Below are 23,232 nucleotides of genomic sequence, written 5' to 3'. Positions count from 1 at the left end.
TATCACTAGTCACACATATAACCCTACACACATATATATACATATATATATATATATATATATATATATATATATATATATATATATATACATATATATATATATATATATATATATATATATATATATATATATATATATATATATATATATATATATATATATATATATACATATTTCACCACACATAGTAACAGATTATCAGGAGGGAGAGATCTGCGCTGATACATGGTAACAGATTATCAGGAAGGAGAGAGCTGTGCTGATGCATAGTGTAGTGAAATATATATATAATAATCTTTATTTTTATATAGCGCTAACATATTCCTTCCGCAGCGCTTTACAGTTTGCACACATTATCATCGCTGTCCCTGTTGGGGATCACAATCTAAATTCCCTATCAGTATGTCTTTGGAATGTGGGAGGAAACCGGAGTACCCGGAGGAAACCACGCAAACACAGAGAGAACATACAAACTCTTTGCAGATGTTGTCCTTAGTGGGGTTTGAAACCAGGACTCCAGCGCTGCAAGGCTGCTGTGCTATCCACTGCGCCACTGTGCTGCCCATATATATATATGTATGGATGTATGACAAGCAGTAAATTAACATCTGTCCTTAGACTGCAGCTCTCACAAAGGTCATGACCTATGTTATCCTGGGCAGGCAGTCTCCTGGTCTCCAATCACCCCAGGGGGGATTGCCTGAAGACACTGGAAACATTTCACACCTTCCCACTCTTTTGAACAGACTCCAATTGCAGCATTACACTATTTACTATGAGAAAGGTCACACAAATAGGTTCAAAGAAAAATAATGTATTCATTGGTAAAATAGCAAGGATCCAGTTACAAACCAAGGATTAGAATATTAACCGGATAGGCTGGTCTAGAAATCTAACCCCCGGGTTGACTCTCTAAATTAGGCCTTTACACATAGAAAGTTGTTCACAGTGATGTGATCCATTCCATATTCCCCCCTCCCTCAGGAGCAGAATACCGGACTGCAAAGTTCGATATTTGTGTAAGTTTCTCCCTTTTATTTTATAACTGTTTTTGCATATTTGTATGTCACTTTTTATTCCAATATTTTTATACTTTTTTTTTTATTGTAAGCACTGTACCTTTTCTATTAAAGCTTAAAACTTTAATAAGTTTGAACCTTGTATGCTCTAAAGAATCCATAGCCTTAAAGTGTGTGAGCCGTATGATTGGCAGACAGTAGAAGATATATTTCCGGGACTTATCGCCCGTGTGTTCAGTGAGTGGTGGCAGCGTCTATGAGCGGGTGTGTGTGGCCAGTGTCGGTGTGAGATTTATGCTCCCATTGCAGTATAGGACAGAGGTTGAATGCTGGACTGAGAGAGAGGAGGTAGATTAACCCTTGCAGGCGCAACGCCAAGTCGCGTGCTGAGAAGCGGGTACGTGACACATAATAACAGATTATCAGGAGGGAGAGATCTGCGCTGATACATAGTAACAGACGGTCAGGAATGGAGAGCTATTGAGCAGGGTCTACACTGGATACTATAGTACATGTCTGCGGTATCGTTGTGTCAGGGTGTCAGAGCTGGAGGTCTTGCGTGTCTGCGGGGGGCTGATCGCAGTGGACCCTCGCCTTCTGTCTGTCCTTCCCACGCTGAGCTCTGCAGCCGCTGACAGCTCTTCTTATGCTCAGTTATCACCTTCTCGTCTCTCCTCCTCCAGATACGCAGATGTGCTGGATGTAGTGCAGGCCGTGCACACTCACCCTGACCCGCTCGTCAAGTCGTCCTTCGTCATTGGCGCCGTCACCGCTTGTGTGGATCCTCTGGGCTGCATCATGGAGCACAGGTGGGTGCAACTCCTGCGTGTGTTGGGGGCTTTTTCTTGCTCGTATCGGGGGGATCTTTACTGCGTGTATCGGGGAGCCCCTTTCCTCGGTGCGACGGGGGCCCTCTTTCCTGCGTGTGTCAGGAGCCTCTTTCCTCAGTGCGTTGGGGGGGGGGGGCCTCTTTCCTCGGTGCGTTCAGGGGTCTCTCTTCTGCATATGTTTTGGGGGGCTCTTTCCTTGGTGCGTCGGGGGTCTCTCTTCTGCGTATGTGTCGAGGGGCCTCTTTCCTCAGTGCGTCGGGGGTCTCTCTTCTGCGTATGTGTCGGGGGGCCTCTTTCCTCAGTGCGTCAGGGGCCTCTCTTCTGCGTTTGTGTCGGGGGTCTCTTTCCTCGGTGCGTCGGGGAGGGCCTCTCTTCTGCGTATGTCGGGGGGCCTCTTTCCTCGGTGCGTCGGGGGTCTCTTCTGCGTATGTGTCGGGGGGCTCTTTTCTCGGTGCATCGGGTGGTGCCTCTTTCCTCGGTGCGTCGGGGGCCTCTTCTGCGTATGTGTCGGGGGGCCTCTTTCCTCGGTGCGTCGGGGGCCTCTCTTCTGCGTATGTGTCGGGGGGGTCTCTTTCCTCGGTGCGTCGGGGGGGCCTCTTTCCTCGGTGCGTCGGGGGGGCCTCTTTCCTCGGTGCGTCGGGGGGGCCTCTTTCCTCGGTGCGTCGGGGGCCTCTTCTGCGTATGTGTTGGGGGGCCTCTTTCCTCGGTGCGTCGGGGGTCTCTCTTCTGCGTATGTGTCGGGGGGCCTCTTTCCTCAGTGCGTCGGGGGCCTCTCTTCTGCGTTTCTGTCGGGGGGTCTCTTTCCTCAGTGCGTCGGGGAGGGCCTCTCTTCTGCGTATGTCGGGGGTCTCTCTTCTGCGTATGTGTCGGGGGGCTCTTTTCTCGGTGCATCGGGTGGTGCCTCTTTCCTCGGTGCGTCGGGGGCCTCTTTCCTCGGTGCGTCGGGGGCCTCTCTTCTGCGTATGTGTCGGGGGGGTCTCTTTCCTCGGTGCGTCGGGGGGGCCTCTTTCCTCGGTGCGTCGGGGGCCTCTTCTGCGTATGTGTCGGGGGGCCTCTTTCCTCAGTGCGTCGGGGGTCTCTCTTCTGCGTATGTGTCGGGGGGCTCTTTCCTGCATACAGGGTCCAAATATGATAATAAATGTTCCTGTTTTTTTCCGTTTCAAGGTTTTATTTCCCCAAGTTCCTGGAGCAGTGTCCTCACGGTATGTGTCTCACTATCTGTACACGTCAGCCAGCACAGGGTGATCTGCGGGGGTCTCATTCCTGCGTGATGTGTATGCTTCACTTACAGGTATAGTCAGCAATATTGTGTTCACCAGCCTGACCTCAGAGCAGAGGCACCCGACCCTAGGCCTCGTCCAGAAGCTGCTCCGCACCGTGAACCCTGGGGCGGCATTCATTCTAGCAGAGAAGGGGGTGATCACCAGGTAATGGTCCCGGCACAGAGTGTATAGTTAGATACCGAACCCTGGGAACGGGTAATTCTACTAACCGGGTACCGATGTGGCAGAGCTGAGCTGGTTATCAGTTTCCTCTGTGAGTTCTAATAACCCTGCATCTCTTAGAAGGGAAATGGTCAACAATAATGAACCTGTATCTGATTCCCTGCAGGAATGAGGACATTGAGCTCGTCCTATCAGAAAGCAGCTTTTCCAGTACTCAGATGCTGAGGATGCGATATCTGATGTATCCAGGCTGGTGAGTCTCTTTATCTCTTGCAAAACCTTCTTTCTGTTTGTCTCCAGTACTGTGGGTTCTCATTGGCAATGATTCCCATTCATGACAGTAAAGGAATCCTCAAGGTATAACTGATAGTTCTAGAGCAGGTCCTCAGGGGCGTAGCCAAACACAAGGACTCCTCCCCCGAGGAGCCTCTCCATGTTTTTCCCTTTAGTTGTCTCCTTCAGATCAGAAGAACTAGAGGTGAACTAATAGTACCCCTAAACGAATAACCCTACACAGTGCTGCAGGAAAGCAGTGTGTGTACCCCTACAAACATGGCGCTCAGGATCGGTGGCCATTGTACTACACATTGTGGTCTTATCACAGCCGGGACCATCCTCGTTTCTCGCAGCGTTTCTTGGATCAGCCATTAGCCAGCCGCCTCCTCGGGATTTCTGTAATCCCTCTGGGGGCCGAGTAATTGTGCGGCGGACGCTGCTCATACCCTTTTTCTGCTGGATTAGACTTGTCTTCTAATAGACTCAGGGGCCGCTCATCCCCGGGAGAGAATCCTTCCTGGATTTGTCTGCATGGACGGACTTGATCCCTGGCAGATCCATCTTGAGACGCTGCGAGGATTGAGAAGTTCTATTAGTTAAAAAGAAAAAAAAGTTTGTGAAGAAAATGCCCTCTGTGAATTGGAGACAACATGAAATAAAACAGGTATTTTTTTTTAAATTGGATTGTAGGTATGATGGTAAATTCTCTACCGGAGCCGTCTCACCTAAGGTGGATCGTGTCTGTCTGTGGTTCAGTCGCCCCCTGGAGAAGGCCCGATTCATGACCAGGTGCAAAAGTGAGTAATAGTATAAAGGGATGCCCCGAATATGGTACCCAGAGTCTCCTTCCCATCATGCATCATGATTAAGTCCTGCATGATCCATATTCTATAAGAGATGTCCCCTGCTGAATAATGAGCGTCATTGAGGACATGGAAAGAGACAACTGCTTTAGATGAGGGTTACCAGGAGGAATGGGGCTGGGCTGTGCCAGAAGGGATGAGGCAGGGCATGCCAGGAGGAATGGGCATGTCGTACCAGGAGAAATGAGGCGGGGCGTGCCGGGAGGAGCAGGGCTGGATGTGCCCAGAGGAATGGGGCAGGGCGTGCCAGGAGAAATGAGGCAGGGCAGGGCGTACCGGGAGGAGCAGGGCTGGATGTGCCCAGAGGAATGGGGCAGGGAGTGCCGGGAGAAATGAGGCAGGGCGTACCGGGAGGAGCAGGGCTGGATGTGCCCAGAGGAATGGGGCAGGGCGTGCCAGGAGAAATGAGGCTGGGTGTGCCGGGAGGAGCAGGGCTGGATGTGCCCAGAGGAATGGGGCAGGGAGTGCCGGGAGAAATGAGGCAGGGCGTACCGGGAGGAGCAGGGCTGGATGTGCCCAGAGGAATGGGGCAGGGCGTGCCAGGAGAAATGAGGCTGGGTGTGCCGGGAGGAGCAGGGCTGGATGTGCCCAGAGGAATGGGGCAGGGCGTGCCAGGAGAAATGAGGCGGGGTGTGCCGGGAGGAGCAGGGCTGGATGTTCCCAGAGGAATGGGGCGGGTTATGCCAGGAGAAATTTGGTGTGGCGTGCCGAACAATATCTTTTTCTGACTTTTAGGACAGTCAGCTCTTTTGACCGCTTTATGCCACTTCCGCCCACCTTATGCCTTCTCTGCCCGCACACCTTATGCCTCTTCCGCCCACCTTATGCCTTCTCCACACGCCCACCTTATGCCTCCTCCGCCCACCTTATACCTTCTCCGCACGCCCACCTTATGCCTCCTCCGCCTGCCTTATGCGTTCTCCGCCCGCACGCCTTATTCCTCTTCCACCCACCTTATGCCTCCTCCGCCCACCTTATGTCTTCTCTGCCCGCCCACCTTGTGCTTCCTCCGCCCACCTTGTGCTTCCTCCGCCCACCTTATGCCTCCTCTGCCCACCTTATGCCTTCTCTGCTCGTCCACCTTACGCCTCTTCTGCCCACCTTATGCCTCTTCTGCCCGCCTTATGCCTCCTCCACCCGCCTTATGCCTTCTCCTCGCCTGCCTTATGCATCCGCCCGCCTTATGCCTTCTCCTCGCCCACCTTATGCCTCCGCCCACCTTATGCCTTCTCCTCGCCCACCTTATGCCTCCGCCCGCCTTATGCCTTCTCCTCGCCCACCTTATGCCTCCTCCGCCCGCCTTATGCCTTCTCCTGCCCACTTTATGCCTTCTCCTGCCCACTTTATGCCTTCTCCTCCCCACCTTATGCCTTCTCCTCGCCCACCTTATGCCTTCTCCTCGCCCGCCTTATGCCTCCTCCGCCCGCCGTATGCATCCGCCCGCCTTATGTTTTCTCCTCGCCCACCTTATGCCTTCTCCTCGCCCACCTTATGCCTTCTCCTCGCCCGCCTTATGCCTTCTCCTCGCCCGCCTTATGCCTTCTCCTCACCCGCCTTATGACTTCTCCTCGCCCGCCTTATGACTTCTCCTCCCCGCCTTATGTCTTTTTCACCCGCCTTATGCCTTTTCCGCCCACCTTATGCTTTCTCCTCGCCTTCCTTATGCCTTCTTGCCCACCTTATACCTTCTCCTCGCCCGCCTTATGCCTTCTACTCGCCCGCCTTATGCCTTCTCCTCGCCCACTTTATGCCTCCGCCCGCCTTATGCCTTCTCCTCACCCGCCTTATGCCTTTTCCGCCCGCTTTATGCCTTTTCCGCCCGCCTTATGCCTTTTCCGCCCGCCTTATGCCTTTTCCGCTCGCCTTATGCCTTTTCCGCCCGCCTTATGCCTTCTCCTCGCCTTCCTTATGCCTCCTCCGTCCTCCTTATGCCTTCTCCTCGCCCACCTTATGCCTTCTCCTCGCCCACCTTATGCCTCCGCCCGCCTTATGCCTTCTCCTCACCCGCCTTATGCCTTTTCCGCTCGCCTTATGCCTTTTCCGCCCACCTTATGCTTTCTCCTCACCCACCTTATGCCTTCTTGCCCACCTTATACCTTCTCCTCGCCCGCCTTATGCCTTCTACTCGCCCGCCTTATGCCTTCTCCTCGCCCGCCTTATGCCTTCTCCTCGCCCACTTTATGCCTCCGCCCGCCTTATGCCTTCTCCTCACCCGCCTTATGCCTTTTCTGCCCGCTTTATGCCTTTTCCGCCCGCCTTATGCCTTTTCCGCCCGCCTTATGCCTTTTCCGCCCGCCTTATGCCTTTTCCGCTCGCCTTATGCCTTTTCCGCCCGCCTTATGCCTTCTCCTCGCCTTCCTTATGCCTCCTCCGCCCGCCTTATGCCTTCTCCTCGCCCGCCTTATGCCTTCTCCTCGCCCACCTTATGCCTTCTTCTCACCCACCTTATGCCTCCGCCCGCCTTATGCCTTCTCCTCACCCGCCTTATGCCTTTTCCGCTCGCCTTCTGCCTTTTCCGCCCACCTTATGCCTTCTCCGCCCGCCTTATGCCTTCTCCTCGCCCGCCTTATGCATCCGCCCGGCTTATGCCTTCTCCTCGCCCACCTTATGCCTTCTCCTCGCCCACCTTATGCCTTTTCCGCCCGCCTTATGCCTTCTCCTCTGCCCGCCTTATGCCTCCTCCGCCCGCCTTATGCCTTCTCCTCGCCCGTCTTATGCCTTCTCCTGGCACACCTTATGCCTTTTCCGCCCGCCTTATGCCTTCTCCTCGCCCACCTTATGCCTTCTCCTCGCCCGCCTTATGCCTTTTCCGCCCGCCTTATGCCTTCTCCTCGCCCGTCTTATGCCTTCTCCTGGCACACCTTATGCCTTTTCCGCCCGCCTTATGCCTTCTCCTTGCCCGCCTTATGCCTCCTCCGCCCGCCTTCTCCTCGCCCGCCTTATGCCTTCTGCTCGCCCGCCTTATGCTTTCCCCTCGCCCGCCTTATGCCTTCTCCTTGCCTGCCTTATGCTTCCTCCGCCCGCCTTATACTTTCTCCTCGCCCGCCTTATGACTCCTCTGCCCGCCTTATGCCTTCTCCTCGCCCACCTTATGCCTTTTCCGCCCGCCTTATGCCTTTTCCGCCCGCCTTTTCCTCGCCCACCTTATGCCTTTTCCTCCCACCTTATGCCTTTTCCGCCTGCCTTATGCCTTCTCCTCGCCCGCCTTATGGCTTCTCCTCGCCCGCCTTATGCCTTCTCCTCGCCCGCCTTATGCCTTCTCCTCGCCCGCCTTATGCCTTCTCCTCGCCCGCCTTATGCCTTCTCCTCGCCCGCCTTATGCTTTCTCCTTGCCCACCTTATGACTTCTCCTCGCCCGCCTTATGCTTTCTCCTTCCCCGCCTTATGCCTCCTCGCCCGCCTTATGCCTTCTCCTCGCCCGCCTTATGCCTTCTCCTCGCCCGCCTTATGCTTTCTCCTAGCCCGCCTTATGTCTTCTCCTCGCCCACCTTATGCCTCCTCCGCTCGCCTTATGCCTTCTCCTCGCCCGCCTTATGCTTTCTCCTCGCCCGCCTTATGTCTTCTCCTCGCCCACCTTATGCCTCCTCCGCCCACCTTATGCCTCCTCCGCCCACCTTATGCCTCCTCCGCCCGCCTTATGCCTTCTCCTCGCCCACCTTATGCCTCTTCCGCCCGCCTTATGCCTCCCCCGCCCGCCTTATGCCTTCTCCTCGCCCACCTTATGCCTCCTCCGCCCACCTTATGCCTTCTCCTCGCCCGCCTTATGCCTTCTCCGCCCACCTTATGCCTTCTCCTCGCCCACCTTATGCCTTCTCCTCGCCCACCTTATGTCTTCTCCTCGCCCACCTTATGCCTCCTCCGCCTGCCTTATGCCTTCTCCTCGCCCACCTTATGCCTCTTCCGCCCGCCTTATGCCTCCCCCGCCCGCCTTATGCCTTCTCCTCCGCCCGCCTTATGTCTTCTCCTCGCCCATCTTATGCCTCTTCCGCCCACCTTATGCCTCCCCCGCCCGCCTTATGCCTCCCCCGCCCACCTTATGCCTTCTCCTCGCCCACCTCATGCCTCTTCCGCCCGCCTTATGCCTCCTCCACGCTGTGTGTTTTATTTCAGGTCTAAAGTCGTCCATCAAGTCCTTCCCTTTCACAGGAAACATCTATCAGATCCTGGGCAGAGTGGCCTTCTCTGGTGAGCCGTCTTGTACGTTTGTCTGCGGGTCTCCCCCTGTTATAGGGCTCTGGAGGGTGACCGTGCCACTTACTGTCCTCTCTTTCTAGACTCTGAGCAGATGGTGGACGTCTCCCATAACACGGTGACCAACTCGCTGACGCTGCTGCCGGTGGTGGACGGTCCGGTGCCTCCCCCCGACCCCAGGAACGAGCGGCGTGATAACAGCATCCTCCAGCAATGTGTCCTGGTGTTCACAGGCTGCGCCCTGAGAGAGGACGACCTGAAGGACTGGCTGCGGCTGTGTGCCAAGCAGGTGAGGAAGCCGGACCCCCGAAATAACCACTACAGTTGATAACCAGATATCGTAATCATCCCGGACCCTGTGCTCACTGTCATGTAGAAACCACAGAGAATGCCTCCAAGAACAAGAAGGTCATTGTCCGTCCAGGAGATCCGCAGCATCCATGTAAGACCCCGTGTCTGCCGCATGTCTGCCTATTACCAGACGTGTCCCTCTTCGCTCTCTTTATTTCTCTTTTTCTATCTTGTTTTTTTTCTCTTTTATTTTATATCTCTTTTTTTGTCTATTTTTCCGTTTTCTGTTCTTTTCCTCTCTTTGTCTTACTTGTTCTTTCTTTTTCAATTTTCTATTTTACTCTTTTTATCCCTTTTTTCCTTCTCTTTTTTTTATTCTGTCTTTTTTTCCCTCCACTCTTTCTTTTCTTTTCATTTTTCTTTTTCGCTCTGTCTTTTTTCTTTCTCACTTTCTTTCATTTTTGCTTTCTTTTTCTGTTTTCTTTCTCGATCACTGTTTATTTTTCTTCTCGTTCTTTTTTTGCTTTTTCTTTCTTTTTTTAAGTTTCTTTTTCTTTCTTTTTTTGCTTTCTTTCCTGATCACTGTTTTTTTTCTCTCTTTTTTGTTTTCTTTTTCTCTTTTTTCGCTTTTTCTTGCTCATTCTTTTTTGCTTTCTTTTTCTTTCTTTTTTTGCTTTCTTTCTTGATCTCTTTTTTTTTCTTTTGCCCTTTCTTTTTTTATCCCTCTTTTTCTCTTTCTTTCTCACATCGCTGTCTCGTATCTGGTTGTCCCCCGCAGGTGAAGCGACACTTGGATCCTCTTCCTGAAGGATATTTCTACAATGGAACCCAGTTTGTGAATTTTCTTGGAGAGAAGATGGATCACCACCCGCGTATCCTTGTGCATGATGATGGGGGTTATCCTCAGAGACAGGGATGGTTATCAGCCATATTGGGGCCCAGTTACCAATTACAGAGGGACCCTGCAGAATTAGCCTTTCCTGGATGGCCACTTTCCCTTTGTCCTGCTTTGTATATGGAGGTGGTGGGGGTTTATATCAGGGCTTTGATACTGATAATGTATCTATAAGATAGGCCATCAGTATGAGATTGTTGGGGGTCCGACACCTCCCACCATCAGCCGCAGCTCTGCACACTATGTAGTGGCCATGCTCTGGTACTGCTCCTCAGCTTCTGTTCACTTCAATGTGATCTGAGAACATCCACTACGCAGTGAACGTTGCACATCCGGCTGCCGCAGGAGCTCCGGACCCTCATCAGTGGGGTGCCACGTGTCTGCTCCCCTAATTCATCAGTGTATGGCCCTGATGACTCCTTTAGGACAGTCCTGGCATGGAGGACCATTCGGTTACATATGGAGAATTTCTCGTTACCTTCCTCAGACTTGGCCCTTAACTCGTGGCCCTCAGTAATGGATCAATTCATATACGATTACGTTATTGAGGCGAACAAAGAGATCGAGCGGCACAACTGGGATCTGGAGCAGCAGGAGTACTACGACGTCTTCGGGCAGAAGCTGTGAGCGCTGCGCCATCGCCTTGATGGAGCGTTCTCCATCCCGGGCCATTAGTGAAGTGACGGCAGAGCCACAATGACCATCTGTGAGCCGCTTCTCCCTCCTGTTTATATGCCATTAGTCTTCTCCTACAATCTGCTTCATGTCCGGGGAGGAAGGGGGAGCTTGTAAATCAATGTGCACCTTATGTGTTACATCTGTTCACAAGAGCGCGGCGGCCATGAGCCGTTGTAATGAGCCACTTAGTCACCGGTTCAGGCCGCGTCTACCGTCTGCTTTAGCCACCGGCAGGTCACGTGAACCGACCATTAGCGAGTCAGGCATCGATGGTGAATGAAGAAACTTATGAAATCTCCATTCACTTCTCGCATTCTGACTCCAGAAGGCTGCGCCCGGTAACGAGCGATTGTCTCCAATTAGCGGGACGCTCATTTTTAGGCTGCAGCATTGGCCGTATCACAAAAGCTGCAATCAGCCATTATGGTGACCACAAAGACCGCCTTAATATGTGCATCAATATCTCTGCATGCAAAAAACAATAGGGACTATATGTCTGTTAGGATTGCACAGTCACCTCCATGGAAAACATTTATTCCTGGGTCCTGCTGCCCCCTGAAGACTTATCATTGCGTAAGTTTCATGTTTCAGTATTGAGGGACTTAAAAAAGGATTTTATAAGCCATTCCAAACCAGCAATATGAGGGAAACATTTATGTTACTTTAACTTTCTGTACAACGGCGGTGGAGGCAGCCATAAAATGGGCAGAGCATTTACATATCACCCCACCCCATGTGATTCATTGCCGATGATGCACTACATTTACTCCCCCCACCATGGCTGCCTGCCGCGTGTTATTGTGGGGTGCACATCCTTAAGCGTGCAGATTTTTTTTGAGCCCCTGAAGCCATAGATGCAGTGAGCGAAACACTCCAATGTACCAATCCTAATGTGGTGCAGAGGAGGCCAGTGTGCATCCAAAATAAAAAATTAAGCAACATTGAAAACCTACCATATCCGCTTTACAGTTCTTATGCAGACCTATATGTTTCCATGGCTACAGGCGGCAAAAAACTCCTTTTTTTGTTTTACTCGTGACACAGGAGCAGCTGTCACATTATAACATAATACAGGTGTGAGGGGGCGCATTGTGAGCTCTAGGGTACTTCAACAAGCAAAAAATCCAACTGGTTCTGACTTTTTGTCATTTGATTGTTCCGGTACCGTAGTGGGTGCAAGGTTAACCCCACTCACCTGTATTACACTTAAAGGGAACCTGTCACCTGAATTTGGCGGGACTGGTTTTGGGTCATATGGGCGGAGTTTTTGGGTGTTTGATTCACCCTTTCCTTACCCACTGGCTGCATGCTGGCTGCAATATTGGATTGAAGTTCATTCTCTGTCCTCCATAGTACATGCCTGCGCAAAGCAATCTTGCCTTGCGCAGGCGTGTACTATGGAGGACAGAGAATGAACTTCAATCCAATATTGCAGCCAGCATGCAGCCAGCAGGTAAGGAAAGGGTGAATCAAACACCCGAAAACTCCGCCCATATGACCCAAAACCAGTCCCGCCAAATTCAGGTGACAGAGTCCCTTTAAATGTAGTTGAGCAGCATGACCTGGGTCATGGGAAAAGTCACGGTGAAATAAGCAGCAAAAGCCACATGTGAACATACCCTAAATCAAAAGGCACATTGGTGGTATGCTTTAACATATCAAAGATCTTTCATATAAGGAGGAAATAATTTAGAATTTCCCTCAGGCTTTAACTCTTAAGATGAGTTTCTTGCCTTTCCTAAACATGACCCGGGACCATCACTTGGGGCACATGGAGCCAGGTCTACAGTCCGCTCCTCTATTCCTCTAATGCAGCTGTTTTGCAAATTTCTTTTTAAACGTACACTACATGTTAGCTTTAGCTAATGGGGATGTAATTAGACAAAGAGGCAGTTCTACTTGCTTGGAAAAGGGGGAGCAATACTTTTTTGTGACACCTCCCTAATAAAGTCACTAGAAGCCATAACTGTCCTGTGTTTGACACTACAAACTATTTTGACCCATAATCTGACATTCTTCCCCTTCATTTCCCTGGCATTGCTGTGGCCACGGCCTCCATAAACATGGCTCCCGTCCAATAGGATTGTCCTGGTGACTCCTTTCTTCCTTTTTGTTATATCTGGAGCCCCGGCTCCTACCATTATTACTACCACGTTTATACATTGAGACGTGAGATAAAATCGTGTGTCGTGACGTAGAATTAGACTTGTTACTGATTTGTGTCTCGGGGGGCCGATCATGCTGACTTGTCAGAGGACGAGCTGCCATGTCGTAACCATCGAGTAACCAGAGAGATATGTGATGTATCTATGCATGGACAGTGCCTCTGAGAACGGAGAGGGATTAGCAGGCGATGTCGGACTATTGACAGGACATGGAAATTGTAGAACATGTACCCAGCCAAAAATATTGGAATTCCAAGGCCAGAACCCAACCGGTTGGAGTTTAGCATCACTTGATTTCCCCAGTGGTGATCATTAATTTAATCTGTAAAAATTTGTGTAATCGAGGTGAGCGCAATTCCGGAACGTAAAGAGGTCATAAAAAAACCTGGCATTGGTTAGCGGTACGCCTCACCATCCTCGACTGGCACCTTTGCCTGGAGGTATGGTACAGGCTAGATTAATGGAGCAGATATGCCAGTGTGTGTCAGTGTCTCTTTGTCTTCTCTTGCTTAAAGAGGGTGCCGTCCTTGCTGCACTCGGCCGGCCGATCTCCGTCTTTTCTTCGGCTGGTCGCCACTTTGACTGCCGTCCTTGCTGCACTCGGCCGGCCGATCTCCGTCTTTTCTTCGGCTGGTCGCCACTTTGACTGTGGTCGGGTCGGCAAGTCGCCACCTTGGTGTCGGTCAGTCGGTCTGTCCGTCACCGCCCTGTCTGTGGTATGTCAGTCCGCCACCGCTCTAGCTGCGGTCAGTCGGCCTGTTGATGCCTTGGCTGTGGTTGGCAGGCCTGTCGTTCTTGCGGTGGGTGGTAGGCCGGTCGCCACCTTGGCTGTGATCAGTCGATCGCTACCTTGGCTGTGGTCGGTTGGTCAGCTGCTGCCTTGGCTGTGGTTGATCAGCCAGTCGCTGCCTTGACTGTGGTTGGTCGCCGCCTTGGCTGTGGTTGGTCAGCTGGTGGCTGCCTTGGATATGGTTGGTCAGCTGGTCGCCGCCTTGGCTGTGGTTGGTCAGCTGGTGGCTGCCTTGGCTGTGGTTGGTCAGCTGGTCACCGCCTTGGCTTGTGGCTGGTCAGCTGGTTGCCGCCTTGTCTGTGGTTGGCCAGCTGGTCGCCGTTTTGGCTGTGGTTGGTCAACTAGTCGTTGCCTTGGCTGTGCTTGGTCAGCTGGTCGCCGCCTTGGCTGTGCTTGGTCAGCTGGTCGTCGCCTTGGCTGTGCTTGGTCAGCCGGTCGCCGCCTTGGCTGTGGTTGGTCAGTTTGTTGCCGCCTTGGCTGTGGTTGGTCAGCTGGTCGTGTTGGCTGTGGTTGGTCAGCTGGTCACCGCCTTGGCTGTGGATGGTCAGTTTGTTGCCACCTTGGCTGTGGTTGGTCAGCTGGTCGTAGTGTTGGCTGTGGTCGGTCAGCTGGTCGCCGCCTTGGCTGTGGATGGTCAGTTTGTTGCCACCTTGGCTGTGGTTGGTCAGCTGGTCGTCGTGTTGGCTGTGGATGGTCAGTTTGTTGCCACCTTGGCTGTGGTTGTTGAAAGCGTGGGTTCTAGTAAGGGTTTCCCTGAACTACAAAACTAAACCCCCCGCCAGTGCAGCATAGATAGGCAGTCGCCTGTACAGCAGAGAGACTTTCCTGTGACCACTACAGCTCCATGTAGTAAAAAAAAAGTAGTCACTCAAACAGGAAGTTAAGTGGTTGCCAGGCAACTTGAGGTGCCACAACTTAGAGGGGAAGCGTTAGAAAATGAAATGAGCACAGAGTCGTTATGACATACTGCCGCTGAGTCTAGGCGTATGGCGGCAGCCTTAGCGGAGTCCTGGCATCTCGTCGCTCCGTGTTCGCACTGCTGGTCCCTCCAGGAGGATATTTTGCTTTGTGAAAGCCATACTGACGTAGAATAGAGATGTGTAGTTTACTTTTGGAGACACGGATTGTATAGGAGGTGTCTCCATCAACTTTTTTTTTTTTTTGACCACTTGGTCAAAAAATGCTAATTTTAATCCTTAGCTCACTGATTGTTTTATACGAGGACGTTTGGATATATATATATATTTTATTTATCTAATCGTCTGGATAGAGCAGTAACCCCGGTGCCTGCGGTGTATCGTGGGGGGGGTGCCTGCAGTGCATTACGGGGGGCGCCTGCAGTGTATCGCGGGAGGTGCGCCTGCACTGTATCATGGGGGGCGCCTGCACTGTATCATGGGGGGCGCCTGCACTGTATCGCGGGGCCCCATCACGAGCTCCTGCGCTCCAGGCAGGCAGGCAGCGGGGTATGCTATTAATGATGAGCACACATTAGCTGGTTTATTAAAGGGACACAGCCCCCATGTGGTGGAGTGCGCCCGGCCTCGTGTTGAAGTCCTTTCACCAGACGGGTACTACCCCTGAGCAGCCGGCGGCAGCGTGTCCGCCTGCTTACCTCATATATATAGAGATTATTTTGTGATAAATTGTCAGACTGTGACGGTGCTAGTCCGGGTGAGTCGGCCGTGCCTTCCAATCACCGCACATCAGCCTGCGAGCCGCACCTACCAAATCCAACCTATTCCCCTCCCCCAACGCCCCACAATTTAAGGGGTTAACGGCGCTGGTGAAAGGATATAAAACTCGCTCGTCCCATCCCTTTTTTTTGTACGTTTCCAGCACGTTCTATATGTTATAGGAATTTAAAAAATAAATTTAAAAAAGTTAAAAAAAGTTTAAGAAAAAAAAACTCTTTGGGGACTGAAGTTTCGGGTTCTGAATAATGGCCTGGGACGGATCCAGGGGAAAAAAACGAAACTTTTCTATTTTCTTTTTTAAGTATTGCAGATACTGTAAGAACGCGGCGGAGGTTCCCGTGTGACGTCGGTGCGCAGGGATCCCGCCGCGGTAAAACGACTGAATGAATGAAGTGCCATTATACCGCGCGACCAAGGCGGTCGCCGGCACCTGGCCGCACGTAGCGTCCTCAAGGAGTTTCCTCGCTTCACTGACCTTCACCTCCGGCAGCTTGTGTGTCTATCACAGAGTGACTGCGTCAAGATTGCTGAAGTTATAGGGGCACACGGGGCGGTTACACCCAAAACTTCTCCCAGAGTCTTTATGGCGCCACTTTTTGGATGGTGGTTTAATTCTCCCGTAAGTGTTCTGGAGTCACAGACTGTGACTTAATGATAACCTGTACTCTAATCACATCTAAAGCTGCATGAAAAATGCTGCGCCCCATGTCAGCCCCGCAAAGCAATAATATAACGGAAGGTGGGGTGGGAGATAGTCACTGCAGATTTGTGTGTGACTAGTACATACTGTATTGCAGCAATATGTTTAGGAGGCAATATGAAAATGATTTGTTGCAGCTTTGGATGTGACTGGAGCACAAGGCGTGATATAAAGAAGGAGCACAATACTGAATTCATATATGACGTGTACAATATTCGGAAGTGGAGCCAGGGTGCGAATCTGCCTCAGGCCGACATGAAGCGCCGCCCGTCTCTGGGATCTTGCTCTTTCGTTCCTACAAAAAAAAAAAAATAAAATTCTATATATATATATATATATATATATATGTGCACAAAAAAAAAGGCGTCGGCGCTGTCGGATTCAGAAAGCCTGCCATAAACACGACCGGAGGAGCGCGGTGCGCAGCGTAACCGTCCCAATAAAGGTTCCTGATTTTTCTTTTCCTTCTATTGTTTTGCACATTTGTCCACATTGTCGGATACCCGCCGGTATTCACAAAAAGGGAAAATCTTCAGAGATGAAAAACTGTGACTTAGAGATTTATTATTAATTACTTTACCTCAGAGCACTAGTGAGACGTAGCTCCAGTCTGGCCACCACCGAGAGGCGCCGACGCGCCGAGCTCTCCCTCCACACCGTGCCAAATTCACTTTATTTTTGTTTTGTTTTTTTGTTTCTTTTTGTTGGATTTTACTGTTTTACTTGATTTTTTTAAGGTGTTTTTACTCTCGTCCACAGACACTACTGTAACTTCAGTAAAACTGAACCGAGTGATTGCAGCTTTTGCTATAACTATTGTATTTATTACGACATAGTATAGAGAAATGTTATGAAATGACCTTTCCATTTATTTTTGTATTACTTTTAATGTTTTTACTTGCCGTTGTGCAAATCTGATTTTTACACTTAACTCCAATGTATTGCTAGATAACAATAAAGTATTTTACGTCTGTTTCTGTGTCCTGTGTGTATTTTCTTATCTATAATACTGCCCCTATTTACAAAAATATACCTACTATAATACTGCTCCTATGTACAAGAATATAACTACTATAATACTGCTCCTATGTACAAGATTATAACTGCTATAATACTGCTCCTATGTACAAGAATATAACTACTATAATACTGCTCCTATGTACAAGAATATAACTACTATAATACTGCCCCTATGTACAAGAATATAACTACTATAATACTGCTCCTATGTACAAGAATATTACTACTATAATACTGCTCCTATTTACAAAAATATAACTACTATAATACTGCTCCTATGTACAAGAATATTACTACTATAATACTGGCCCTATGTACAAGAATATAACTACTATAATACTGCTCCTATGTACAAGAATATAACTACTATAATACTGCCCCTATGTACAAGAATATAACTACTATAATACTGCTCCTATGTACAAGAATATAACTACTATAATACTGCTCCTATGTACAAGAATATAACTACTATAATCCTGCTCCTATGTACAAGAATATAACTACTATAATACTGCTATGTACAGGAATATAACTACTATAATACTGCTCCTATGTACAAGAATATAACTACTATAATACTGCTCCTATGTACAAGAATATAACTACTATAATACTGCCCCTATGTACAAGAATATAACTACTATAATACTGCTCCTATGTACAAGATTATAACTACTATAATACTGCCCCTATGTACAAGAATATAACTTCTATAATACTGCCCCTATGTACAAGAATATAACTACTATAATACTGCCCCTATATACAAGAATATAACTACTATAATATTGCTCCTATGTACAAGATTATAACTACTATAATACTGCCCCTATGTACAAGAATATAACTTCTATAATACTGCCCCTATGTACAAGAATATAACTACTATAATACTGCCCCTATATACAAGAATATAACTACTATAATACTGCTCCTATGTACAAGATTATAACTACTGTAATACTGCTCCTATGTACAAGAATATATCTACTATAATACTGCTCCTATGTACAATAATATAACTACTATAATACTGCCCCTATGTACAAGAATATAACTACTATAATACTGCTCCTATGTACAAGAATATAACTACTATAATATTGCCCCCTATATACAAGAATATAACTACTATAATACTGCTCCCTCTGTACTAGAATATAACTACTATAATACTGGTCCTATGTACAAGAATATAACTACTATAATACTGCCCCTATGTGCAAGAATATAACTACTATAATACTGCCCCTATATACAAGAATATAACTACTATAATACTGCTCCCTCTGTACTAGAATATAACTACTATAATACTGCTCCCTCTGTACTAGAATATAACTACTATAATACTGCTCCCTCTGTACTAGAATATAACTACTATAATACTGCTCCTATGTTCAAGAATATAACTACTATAATACTGCCCCTATGTACAAGAATATAACTACTATAATACTGCTCCTATGTACAAGATTATAACTACTGTAATACTGCTCCTATGTACAAGAATATATCTACTATAATACTGCTCCTATGTACAAGAATATAACTACTATAATACTGCCCCTATGTACAAGAATATAACTACTATAATACTGCTCCTATGTACAAGATTATAACTACTATAATACTGCCCCTATGTACAAGAATATAACTTCTATAATACTGCCCCTATGTACAAGAATATAACTACTATAATACTGCCCCTATGTACAAGAATATAACTACTATAATATTGCTCCTATGTACAAGATTATAACTACTATAATACTGCCCCTATGTACAAGAATATAACTTCTATAATACTGCCCCTATGTACAAGAATATAACTACTATAATACTGCCCCTATATACAAGAATATAACTACTATAATACTGCTCCTATGTACAAGATTATAACTACTGTAATACTGCTCCTATGTACAAGAATATATCTACTATAATACTGCTCCTATGTACAAGAATATAACTACTATAATACTGCCCCTATGTACAAGAATATAACTACTATAATACTGCTCCTATGTACAAGAATATAACTACTATAATATTGCCCCCTATATACAAGAATATAACTACTATAATACTGCTCCTATGTACAAGATTATAACTACTATAATGCTGCCCCTATGTAACATAGTAACATAGTTAGTAAGGCTGAAAAAAGACATTTGTCCATCCAGTTCAGCCTATATTCCATCATAATAAATCCCCAGATCTACGTCCTTCTACAGAACCTAATAATTGTATGATACAATATTGTTCTGCTCCAGGAAGACATCCAGGCCTCTCTTGAACCCCTCGACTGAGTTCGCCGTCACCACCTCCTCAGGCAAGCAATTCCAGATTCTCACTGCTCTAACAGTAAAGAATCCTCTTCTATGTTGGTGGAAAAACCTTCTCTCCTCCAGACGCAAAGAATGCCCCCTTGTGCCCGTCACCTTCCTTGGTATAAACAGATCCTCAGCTTGATATTTGTATTGTCCCCTTATATACTTAATAGTAGCATAGTTAGTAAGGCCGAAAAAAGACATTTGTCCATCCAGTTCAGCCTATATTCCATAACTACTATAATACTGCCCCTATGTACAAGAATATAACTACTATAATACTGCTCCTATGTACAAGAATATATCTACTATAATACTGCTCCTATGCACAAGAATATAACTACTATAATACTGCTCCTATGTACAAGAATATAACTACTATAATACTGGTCCTATGTACAAGAATATAACTACTATAATACTGCCCCTATGTGCAAGAATATAACTACTATAATACTGCCCCTATATACAAGAATATAACTACTATAATACTGCTCCTTCTGTACTAGAATATAACTACTATAATACTGCTCCTACGTACAAAAATGAAACTACTATAATACTGCTCCTATGTACAAGACTATAACTTACAAGAATATAACTACTGTAATACTGCCCCTATATACAAGAATATAACTACTATAATACTGCTCCCTCTGTACTAGAATATAACTACTATAATACTGCTCCTATGTACAAGATTATAACTACTATAATACTGCCCCTATGTACAAGAATATAACTACTATAATACTGCGCCTATGTACAAGAATATAACTACTATAATACTGCTCCTATGTACAAGATTATAACTACTATAATACTGCCCCTATGTACAAGAATATTACTACTATAATACTGGTCCTATGTACAAGAATATAACTACTATAATACTGCCCCTATGTACAAGAATAAAACTACTATAATACTGCTCCCTCTGTACTAGAATATAACTACTATAATACTGCTCCTATGTACAAGACTATAACTACTATAATACTGCCCCTATGTACAAGAATATAACTACTATAATACTGCCCCTATGTACAAGAATATAACTACTGTAATACTGCCCCTATATACAAGAATATAACTACTATAATACTGCTCCCTCTGTACTAGAATATAACTACTATAATACTGCTCCTATGTACAAGATTATAACTACTATAATACTGCCCCTATGTACAAGAATATAACTACTATAATACTGCTCCTATGTACAAGAATATAACTACTATAATACTGCGCCTATGTACAAGAATATAACTGCTATAATACTGCCCCCTATGTACAAGAATATAACTACTATAATACTGCTCCTATGTACAAGATTATAACTACTATAATACTGGTCCTATGTACAAGAATATAACTACTATAATACTGGTCCTATGTACAAGAATATAACTACTATAATACTGCCCCTATGTACAAGAATAAAACTACTATAATACTGCTCCCTCTGTACTAGAATATAACTACTATAATACTGCCCCTATGTACAAGAATATAACTACTATAATACTGCTCCTATGTACAAGACTATAACTACTATAATACTGCCCCTATGTACAAGAATATAACTACTATAATACTGCCCCTATGTACAAGAATATAACTACTATAATACTGCCCCTATGTACAAGAATATAACTACTATAATACTGCTCCTATGTACAAGAATATAACTACTATAATACTGCTCCTATGTACAAGAATATAACTACTATAATACTGCTATGTACAGGAATATAACTACTATAATACTGCTCCTATGTACAGGAATATAACTACTATAATACTGCTTCTATGTACAAGAATATAACTACTATAATACTGCCCCTATGTACAGAATATAACTAGTATATTACTGCTTCTATGTACAAGAATATAACGAATATAATACTGCTCCTATGTACAAGAATATAACTACTATAATACTGCTCCTATGCACAAGAATATAACTACTATAATACTGCTCCTATGTACAAGAATATAACTACTATAATACTGGTCCTATGTACAAGAATATAACTACTATAATACTGCCCCTATGTGCAAGAATATAACTACTATAATACTGCCCCTATATACAAGAATATAACTACTATAATACTGCTCCTTCTGTACTAGAATATAACTACTATAATACTGCTCCTACGTACAAAAATGTAACTACTATAATACTGCTCCTATGTACAAGACTATAACTTACAAGAATATAACTACTGTAATACTGCCCCTATATACAAGAGTATAACTACTATAATACTGCTCCCTCTGTACTAGAATATAACTACTATAATACTGCTCCTATGTACAAGATTATAACTACTATAATACTGCCCCTATGTACAAGAATATAACTACTATAATACTGCGCCTATGTACAAGAATATAACTGCTATAATACTGCCCCCTATGTACAAGAATATAACTACTATAATACTGCTCCTATGTACAAGACTATAACTACTATAATACTGCCCCTATGTACAAGAATATAACTACTATAATACTGCCCCTATGTACAAGAATATAACTACTGTAATACTGCCCCTATATACAAGAATATAACTACTATAATACTGCTCCCTCTGTACTAGAATATAACTACTATAATACTGCCCCTATGTACAAGAATATAACTACTATAATACTGCTCCTATGTACAAGAATATAACTACTATAATACTGCGCCTATGTACAAGAATATAACTGCTATAATACTGCCCCCTATGTACAAGAATATAACTACTATAATACTGCTCCTATGTACAAGATTATAACTACTATAATACTGGTCCTATGTACAAGAATATAACTACTATAATACTGGTCCTATGTACAAGAATATAACTACTATAATACTGCCCCTATGTACAAGAATAAAACTACTATAATACTGCTCCCTCTGTACTAGAATATAACTACTATAATACTGCCCCTATGTACAAGAATATAACTACTATAATACTGCTCCTATGTACAAGACTATAACTACTATAATACTGCCCCTATGTACAAGAATATAACTACTATAATACTGCCCCTATGTACAAGAATATAACTACTATAATACTGCCCCTATGTACAAGAATATAACTACTATAATACTGCTCCTATGTACAAGAATATAACTACTATAATACTGCTATGTACAGGAATATAACTACTATAATACTGCTCCTATGTACAGGAATATAACTACTATAATACTGCTTCTATGTACAAGAATATAACTACTATAATACTGCCCCTATGTACAGAATATAACTAGTATATTACTGCTTCTATGTACAAGAATATAACGAATATAATACTGCTCCTATGTACAAGAATATAACTACTATAATACTGCTCCTATGCACAAGAATATAACTACTATAATACTGCTCCTATGTACAAGAATATAACTACTATAATACTGGTCCTATGTACAAGAATATAACTACTATAATACTGCCCCTATGTGCAAGAATATAACTACTATAATACTGCCCCTATATACAAGAATATAACTACTATAATACTGCTCCTTCTGTACTAGAATATAACTACTATAATACTGCTCCTACGTACAAAAATGTAACTACTATAATACTGCTCCTATGTACAAGACTATAACTTACAAGAATATAACTACTGTAATACTGCCCCTATATACAAGAGTATAACTACTATAATACTGCTCCCTCTGTACTAGAATATAACTACTATAATACTGCTCCTATGTACAAGATTATAACTACTATAATACTGCCCCTATGTACAAGAATATAACTACTATAATACTGCGCCTATGTACAAGAATATAACTGCTATAATACTGCCCCCTATGTACAAGAATATAACTACTATAATACTGCTCCTATGTACAAGATTATAACTACTATAATACTGCCCCTATGTACAAGAATATTACTACTATAATACTGGTCCTATGTACAAGAATATAACTACTATAATACTGCCCCTATGTACAAGAATAAAACTACTATAATACTGCTCCCTCTGTACTAGAATATAA

At 45.7% G+C, this 23,232-nt stretch overlaps 1 protein-coding gene across 1 annotated transcript in view; it reads left to right on the top strand.

Moving 5' to 3' along the window:
• Positions 1-11,802, top strand: part of DNAAF9 (dynein axonemal assembly factor 9) — a 128,883-nt gene extending 117,081 nt beyond the window's left edge. The window contains exons 28-37 of the mRNA XM_069745132.1: positions 1,706-1,831; positions 3,017-3,054; positions 3,144-3,279; positions 3,464-3,550; positions 4,264-4,370; positions 8,547-8,621; positions 8,711-8,916; positions 9,004-9,069; positions 9,697-9,790; positions 10,328-11,802. Coding sequence (XP_069601233.1) covers positions 1,706-1,831; positions 3,017-3,054; positions 3,144-3,279; positions 3,464-3,550; positions 4,264-4,370; positions 8,547-8,621; positions 8,711-8,916; positions 9,004-9,069; positions 9,697-9,790; positions 10,328-10,440 — 1,048 coding nt within the window. The 3' untranslated portion in view covers positions 10,441-11,802. The remainder of the gene's footprint in view (positions 1-1,705; positions 1,832-3,016; positions 3,055-3,143; positions 3,280-3,463; positions 3,551-4,263; positions 4,371-8,546; positions 8,622-8,710; positions 8,917-9,003; positions 9,070-9,696; positions 9,791-10,327) is intronic.
• The last annotated feature ends 11,430 nt before the right edge of the window (positions 11,803-23,232 follow it).

Source organism: Ranitomeya imitator, chromosome 1 (genome assembly GCF_032444005.1).
Source record: "Ranitomeya imitator isolate aRanImi1 chromosome 1, aRanImi1.pri, whole genome shotgun sequence".
Lineage (NCBI taxonomy): Eukaryota > Metazoa > Chordata > Amphibia > Anura > Dendrobatidae > Ranitomeya > Ranitomeya imitator.
Note: the sequence above shows the minus strand (reverse complement) of the source record. Positions and strands in the feature narration are given on the sequence as shown.